This window comes from Cryptomeria japonica, chromosome 4 (assembly GCF_030272615.1).
Source record: "Cryptomeria japonica chromosome 4, Sugi_1.0, whole genome shotgun sequence".
NCBI classification, from domain to species: Eukaryota; Viridiplantae; Streptophyta; class Pinopsida; order Cupressales; family Cupressaceae; genus Cryptomeria; species Cryptomeria japonica.
The window spans coordinates 670,360,858-670,369,670 of NC_081408.1; the positions used below are offsets into that span (position 1 = coordinate 670,360,858).

The window sequence follows — 8,813 nt, forward strand, 5'->3', positions numbered from 1 at the left end:
TATCGGATACACATTTTGAACAGAAATTTTAATCAATTAAAATTCAAGTACACATTGGAAAGTGGGAAGTCGGTCGTGTACCATCATGAGTTAATGGAGGTGGATTTTCTGTTGGCACGTACATGTAATAAACTAAGGTTTTGAGGTAGAACAGAGTGGCTATCCAGTCAATTTTACTTTGTCGTTTTACCTTTTGTACATTGAGGGTTAGCTTATATAGGTGTCTACAATATAATGGCTTCCATCGGGGTAAGAGCAATAAAATACCATAGTTAGGGTTCGAATTTAAGAGCATCAATAATTGGACACCCACAACATCATTATCATTATCTATAGGTGGGCATGGCAAACCCTGATTTATCTTGATAACATGGTCCCCAATGAAGACCTAGGCCAAAGCCCTTATTAAATTCACGATAATTAATTTTTTTTAAATAAAATAAAAAATATATAAAACATTCATCTAATTTTATATTCAGCAACTGTATCTGCAAAATTCACGGACATGAACAAGAATCCGCAATATGAAGAAAACCCTGAACAAGAATCCCCAATATTTCATATATTTGTGAGTCAAAGGAACGACTCCAATTGGAATTTTTTTTTCTTACAAGAGAATGAGATTCTAGATGAAAACATTGATTCCCTGCTTAAACCATGGACTAAAAAAATTCCACAAAGAATGAGCCTTTGTCTCAATGAGAAAGGAAATCGCTGAAAGCATCGGTATTGAAATACAGATAATACTCTAAAAAATCTCATTCGATATCTGCTTAGCTAAGGAAAACATGTTCCTTACATGAAGTTCGCATTTCCAACTAAAACGTACGAAAAAGAGATTACATTTCCCGATTTGACGGAAAAGAAAGAAATCCATGTACAGAGCCCATAGCTTGTTTTAATGATCAAGCAAAAGTATACAAAGAGCCCTTACTGATCAAAGAAAAGTATGACTGGAGAAATAAAACTGCAATCTGAGAAGTAGAGGTAATTAATGAACAACACAAGTCATCATGTGCTTGAATTCGCTGAAGCTCACCACTCCATCTCCATCCAAGTCCACCTGAGATATAATGAAAGCACAGTGGTCCAGAGTGACAGATTTTTCCACGCCGAGGCGGCACATCATACGCTGGAGTCCCGCAGGAGTAATGCCTGTTGAATTAGTTCCCTGGAACATCCTGAATGCCGCCGCCAATTCTTTCTCTGCGTCCTCCTCTCCTCTCTCTTCACAGTGAAGTCGTACAAACCCATCCACATCCATACACCCGTCTACCTCAGAACCCAACTGTTTTATCATCTCTCGCAATTCATTCTCGCCCACCTCCTCACCCACAGAGTTTAGTGCACTTTGGAGGTCCACCCAAGTTATTTTGCCGTCTCCATCGGCATCGAGGTACCTGAAAACTTCACACACCTCTTCCACCATTCTTTCTCGCGCTTCACAAAATGATTGTGGCGGCGAAGACTGGAAAGAAAGAGAGGCGGCGGCACGCCTGCGAGGGGAGAAGTTGGAGGCCAATTTGAGGGCATTTTTAGAGAGCGATTTAACGAAGCGTCTGATCACAGCTCTTGTGGGAGATTTTGGCGCCTGAACATCAGTGGAGGTGGGAGACTTAAATTTGTGGATAATCTTCTCTTGGGAAAGGGAGCGCGGTTTCACTTCAAGATGAGTGGGCGAATTCTGTGAGGGAGATGTTGCAGAAACGGTGGTTGTGCTCTTCATCGTTCAAGAGCCAGAAAAACAAGAGATTGAGAGAGTGCCACGTATTAATTGGAGTAGGAGGAGATTGATAGATGGATTGAGTTTTGCAAAGCTTAAGTTATCTTGCTTGGGTGTGTTGTTTCGAGGAAAGTCTCGTAAAAGAGGAAGATGAGAATGAAATGCGACAACTCCTCATAAAAGGCAAAGCTGGAGTTGACATGTGCAGCTTCAACGAAATTGAGTAGCCGAATAAGGGGAGAGTGGGCAGTTGCTGAGGAAGGTTATTGTGGGCCAAATGAATCGGATACACGTTTGACGGGAAATATTAATCAATAAAATGTTCAAGTACACCTTTGACTATGAATATACATTAATTGAAATTTTAAAATTTAGGTTTTTGATTGGTGAATAGCAGGACGAAGTTTTAGTTTAGTTTGGATCATTGCACGTCACAAATAAGGGATTTTATTCTTGATATGAACATAGTGCATTAGATTAATTTAAATTGTCAAAATTTGCAGGCACAATGGTTCAATGAAAGTTTGGAATATTAAGTCAATAATTTCAATGTTGACAAAAAGGGTTAATTATGTGAATACAATAAATATACTGTATTAACAAAAAAAGTCTAAATTCACAAGTGCAACAGCATAAAGGTCATGAACACAACTATTTTAGAAGGGTTTGGAACATGAAATCAATAACTTTAACACCAACAATCTTTAATTCAAGCTCGTTAGCACAATAACCCAAAGAGAACTTAAAGTTCGTGAACACAATAACTCAAAGAGCCAACACACTATGCATAGATGACATTAATAGTAATTAAACTTTAAATTAAATGAAATAAAAAATATTAATTATTACTTTTTATTAATTAATATTAATTTATTTGTATACCGTATTTCTCATTGTGAATATATAAACTATCTATGAAATTAAAAAAAAACAATTCTTTTATTACCAACTAAAAAAATTAATAAATATTCTTTTAATTTAAAAATCAAATCTAAATTTTTATTTTTATTTTTAAATTGTATTTATATAGTATGCATGTGGCATAAAATAAAATAAATTTAGATTAACATTTATTCTCTTAAAAGCTACAAGAATTGCATTAATAGATATGTATTTTTATAATTTATAATCAAATAATAAGTATATAATTAATATGATGTTTTGATTAATAAAAGCAGGATAGGCATGAGGGATGCACAGCCAACCAAAACCACCCTCACTAAAAAAAGAAAAAACCCAGCAGAGATACCCGAGAACCAACAGAAAAATTAAAAAACCAGCAAGATCAAAACCAAAAAAATAGACCACCCAAAAAAAACAAAAACCAGCAAAACCACTCATGAAAGGTATAAAGAGATGGCCAACTACATAGGGGAATGTTGATCCTGCCAATCCTATCATAAACTTAGGACTTTATCAAAAAATGACACCGTTTTGGAAGATACAAACCCAAAGCTGGAAGACATCAAAGTAGAATCTGAGGTAGCTTTCACCAGGGACTTCGTGGTGCTTGCACCCACGATCATATTCTCAGTCTGCTTACACTTCTTCTCCCTTTTCTTATTAAGCTCAGCACGTATGGTTTGGATAGCCTAAAGAGAAGAGTTATGCATGTTGCCTACATTCTTGCAGGCCGAGCTGGCCTCCTCAAATTTAATAAAATAAAATAAATATATATAAAACATTCAGCTAATTTTATATTTAGCAATTGTGTTTGCAAAATTCATAGACATGAACAACAATATGAAGAAAACCATAAAATTTTGCAATGTGGAGAAAACCCTAAAATTGAAGGGAGTTGTTCCACATGAACAACAATATGAAGAAAACCATAAAATTTTGCAATGTGGAGAAAACCCTAAAATTGAAGGGAGTTGTTCCTTTGACTCACAAATACGAAATGTATCTTCCTACAACTCAAGTTAAAGCATACAACTTGTCAACAAACTACAACCCAAAGAGAAAACTAAACGCTTTTATGTGATCAAATTAATGCAACATATGTAATAGTTAATATCTTCATCAAGACCCTGCAATGTTGCCAATGTAGACAAACAAAAGGCAGTCGTTCAAACCAGTAATGTTGCCTATGTAGACAAACAAAAGACAATCGTTCAATGATCTTCAACTCAGAAATTCTTAGATCAATTATGTGTTGGTTGCCCAAGGTCAAGTTGTCGTAGTGAACTAAAATTTGCTGCAAAAAAATTAACAATCCCTCAAAAATGTAGAAGGCTTACGTACGTGTTTAGAAGGTTGCATCCTTATTAATGTTTTAAGAATGCTCGTTGCATTCTTATTAACACATGTACTACACTTGTGCCTGCACTCTTCAGCCAAAAAAACAACAATTTCTTTTAATTTTTCTTTCTCATTGCTAGCATATAATTTGTGAAAATATTACCTTAAATTTTTTGAGCACAATGTCCAATGTGAAACTAATTTCAATCATTTTTTCTAAATGAAAATTCATTAAAACTGTGAAGAAAATTCTATCCACCAATTGCATTTCATGAAATTTTTTAAAGGAAATTTGAAAAATTACAGTCATGTCTTTAAACATTAAGATAGGAAATACTTTTTCCTTTATAGATATAATATTCTCAACAAAATTAATATGCTGAGAGTAAGATGAAAACATTAATTCCCTGCTTAAGACAAGGCCTAAGAAATTTGACACAGAATGAACCTTTCTTTGTAAAAGGATCCTATTGAGAAAGGAAACCATTGAAAGCATCGGAATTGAATTACAGATAATACTTTTACTTAAAAAACATCTCATCTGATATCTACTTAGCCAAGAAAAATAGGTTCCACTTACATGAAGTTCTCTTTTCCAACTGAAACGTACGAAAAAAAGATTACCTTTCCTGATTTGATGGAAAAGAAAGAAATGCATGTACACAACCCATGGCTTGTTTTAATTATCAAAGAAAAGTATCAATTATGGAGAAATAAAATTGTAATATGAGGTAACTAATGAACAACACAAGTCATTATGTACTTGAATTCGTTGAAGCTCACCACTCTATCTCCTTCCAAGTCCACTTGAGATATAATGAAAGCACATTGGTCTAGAGTGACAAAATTTTCTACACCGAGGCGACACATCATACGTTGGAGTCTCGCAGGAGTAATGCCCATTGAACTAGTTCCCTGGAACATCCTGAATGCTGCCACCAATTCTTTCTTTGCTTCCTCCTCTCCTCTCTCTTCATAGTGAAGTTGTACAAATCCATCCACATCAATACAACCATATTTTGTTGATTTTTTTGTTTAACTCAAAAGGTGGAGTGGAGTTGCTTTAAAGCAACTCAAGTTGGATATTTAGCAACAACTTTTTTTCTTTTTCTTTAAAAGAATATTTCTAAGTTTGTGAGGTTGATTAAAACCAAGAGTGTTTTTATATATGATTTAAAGCTAAAGAAGGCAAAGAAAGATTCTTTTCTTGCAAGCTAAGTAAAGCAGTTGGGCTCTATATATGTAGGATTGCTGTAGCAAACTTATACTGTATTTTTGAAGAGAAAGTTTGCTATTAGGCTGAATAGAAGATCCAAAGTTTGCAAGTTTTTCCCCACATTGAGGTTTCTTGGGCATATCTATGTTATTGTCTTTTGTGATTGGCTTATGTTATTTTTTAATTTTTTTTGCTTCCGCTATTATTTGCTGTTAATTAACCTAGACTATTGATTGTTATAAATCAGATAGAGTATCTGTTATGTGAATTTATTGTGCAATTAATCTGTAGCTGGGTTATAAGAAATTAACATGGTATTAGAGCTCTAAACTCTGAATACAAAGCCAATATTTGACACAAATTTCAGAAAAAAAAATCAGATTTTGGTCTCCAGTTTCTTTTGTTGCGATGTGAAGACAGGCTTTAGGGTGCTTCTAACTGCTTACAGTGGAAGGTTCAAATTACATCTATTCTCAAGGAGAGCAGGTTATGGATCTATACTAGTACAAAAGTGACTCCACTAGCAAATGATCCTATTTCCCTAGATTCACATGAAACCAAGGAGGCCAAAGCTCAGAGGATTATCCTTGATGGGATGAAAGATCATTTGATTCCTCATCTATCTAGGAAAAACATTGCCAAGGAAATGTGAGATATGCTCACAAAACTCTATCAGAGAAATTATCAAAGTTGTAAGATGATGCTCAAAGACAAATTGCATAACTCCAATATGTCCAAGGGCGAGAGCATGACCTCTTACTTGTCCAGATTGAAATAGGTTAGGGATGAGTTGGCTACTGTTAGAGAAACCATTGTTAAAGATGAGCTCATGCAGATAGCCCTAAATAGATTTTCAAAGCACTCAGAAGTATTTGTCAAATGCATTGTCGGTTGAGATCGCCTACCCGACTGGGCAAGGCTTTGGGATGATTTTGTCCAGGAAGAGATTCACGAAAGTGGTCATTGAGGAGGCCAGACAAAGAAGATTTAGGATGAAGAAAATCTTACTCTTGCAAGCAAGGGTAAACAAAAATTCAGTAAAGGGAAAATTGAAGGATCTTCTTCTAAGGATGGGAAGAAGAAAGATCTCAGGAAGATAAAGTGTTTTTGCTGCCATTAGAATGGTCACTATGCTAGTCAATGCCCGAATAAGAAAAACAAGGGCAAGAAAAAGAAGCAAGTTGCAGCTACTGCAGAGGTGGAAGAGTTCTTAACATGGTTTGACAATGAGTTTTCACTCATTGCCTGTCTCTCAAGTTCAATTGCCAATAGTGTTTGGTATATTGATAGTGAGGCTTCATGCCACATGATGAGAGTCAGAGAATATTTCACCAAGTTGGAGGAGAAGAAGTTGGATTTCTGTATTGAGCTTGGAGAGAATGCTAAGTACCATGCAACTGGTGTTGGCACAGTCAAGTTTCAGATGGAGTCAGGCAAACCTTTTTTTGTGGAGGACATGTCGTATGAACTCCTAGCATGACAAAGAATTTAATCTCTATTTCTACTTTGGAGGACAGGGGTTACATCGTGATCTTTGAAGAGGGAAAAGTATATATTCGTCCTAAGAATTCCAAGGCAACAAAAGTGATTGGAGTCAGGCATGGTAGCTTGGTTCGGTTACACTTTGAGCCAACACATGCATTGGTGAGTAAAAATAGAGGGCTTGGAGTATTGTGGCATAGGAGAATGGCACATCTTCACCATGTAGTACTTAATGTGCTCAAGGAAATAGTGACAGGGCTACTTGAGATGAAGGTTGAAAAGCATGAGGTGTGCAAGGGTTGTACTCTTGGGAAATATGTCAAGACAAATTTTCCAAGTAGTGATACTAGATCTAAAGGGATTTTGGATCTCATACACTCAAATATATGTGGCCCCATGTCAACAAGACCCTTGAGTGGGTGTGAGTATTATGTTACCTTCATTGATGATTTCTCCAAGAAGACGTGGATATATTTCATGAAGAATAAGGATGAAGTCTTCAATGGATTCAAAGAGTTTAAGGCTCTCGTGGAGAACCAAATAGGGACAAAGATCAAGATATTGAGGTTTGATAATGGAGGTGAGTATACCACGAATGCCTTCAAATATTTTTGTGCTCAGGAAGGTATCAAGAAAGAGTTGGCAGTTCGTATAGCCCTCAACAGAATGGGGTTGCTGAATGGAAAAATAGGGCTATAGTTGGGGCAGCAAAGGCCATGCTTCATGATCAGGATCTACCTTATTTTTTATGGGCAAAAGCTTGCAATACAGTTGTGTATTTGCAAAATTGGAGTCCACACAAAGTGTTGGGAAAATTGACTCTAGAAGAGGTGTTCACTAGGAAGAAACCAGATTTGGGGCACATTCGCATCTTTGGATGCCTTTTGTATTCTCATATTCCCATTGAGAAGAGAACCAAGTTGGAACCAACTACAGAGAAGGGTATCCTTGTGGGATATAGTGAAACTTCTAAGGCCTATCATATTTACATTACTGCCCTCAGGAAAATAGTTAATCGCAGAGATGTGAAGTTTGAGGAGGGAAGGGCTCTTCAAAGTTCTGGTAGCTTGGTAGAGGTTCAGGATGAGGAGGAAGAAACTAAGGTTGAGGCTACACATATTCCTCAGACTTCAATAACACAAGTTGGAGAGAAGAGCACGCAGGTCGAGCAAGTTAACCAAGGGGAGGAATAGATGATTCCTCAGCCTCAGACTCCTATCACAGGGAGGACGAGAAATAGGGCAACTAAGAAAACACTGAGAGAGGCTCAGGAGTATGTTGGTGATCCTAAAGATCCAGTTAGACAAAGAAAGACTCCCAAACATTTTTTTGATTATATGGCACTTATGAGTAAACTGATTGAGGTGGAGCCTTCCAGCTTTCAAGAGGCATCCAAGCATCAGGTTTGGAGGGATGCCATGGTGGAAGAGTATTCTTCTATCATGAAGATTATCATGTGGGAGGTAGTTCCACGACCTGAGAACAAGTCAGTGGTAGGGTCAAGATGGTTGTACAAGATGAAACATGCTGCAGATGGTAGTGTGGAAAAGTTCAAAGCTCGATTTATGGCTAAGGGGATTTCTCAGAAGGAGTGGATCGACTATGATGAGACCTTTGCTCGAGTAGCTAAGTACTCATCCATAAGGGCTAACATTTCTGTAGCAGCGCAGATGAGTTGGAGGATTCACCAAATGGATGTGAAGACAACTTTCCTCAATGGAGTGATTGTGGAAGAGATTTACATAGAACAACTAGAGGGTTTTGAAGTGCATGGGAAGGATTATCATGTGTGCAGGTTGAAGAGAGAACTGTATGGGCTCAAGCAAGCTCCTAGAGTGTGGTATGCTCGTATTGATGGTTACTTGCAAAGTGTGGGCTTCAGTAAGAGTGAGGCTGATTCAAACCTGTAGTATGTTTAGGTGAAGGGCGAGCTTCTCTTATTGGTATTATATGTTGATGACATATTTTTTACAGGGTCAGAAGAGCTCATAGCACAAATTACAAGAGGGAACTTGCAGGAGAGTTTAAGATGAAATACTTGTGTTTGATGCACTACTTTCTGGGATTGGAGTTGTGGCAGAAAGAGGGAGAGATCTTCCTTGGACAGGGGAAGTATACAATTGATATCCTAAAGCAATTCAGGATGGAGGA

At 36.9% G+C, this 8,813-nt stretch overlaps 1 protein-coding gene across 1 annotated transcript; it reads right to left on the reverse strand.

Moving 5' to 3' along the window:
* Positions 1–537: 537 nt before the first annotated feature.
* Positions 538–1,855, reverse strand: LOC131042700 (calmodulin-like protein 2). The gene has a single exon (XM_057976026.2). It carries the CDS (start codon positions 1,724–1,726, stop codon positions 992–994), a length of 735 nt encoding a protein of 244 aa, XP_057832009.2. The 5' UTR covers positions 1,727–1,855; the 3' UTR covers positions 538–991.
* Positions 1,856–8,813: the final 6,958 nt, after the last annotated feature.

Bases quoted from the DNA above. Each gene is read 5' to 3' on its own strand.
- LOC131042700 (XM_057976026.2), bottom strand. From the start codon at position 1,726: ATGAAGAGCACAACCACCGTTTCTGCAACATCTCCCTCACAGAATTCG.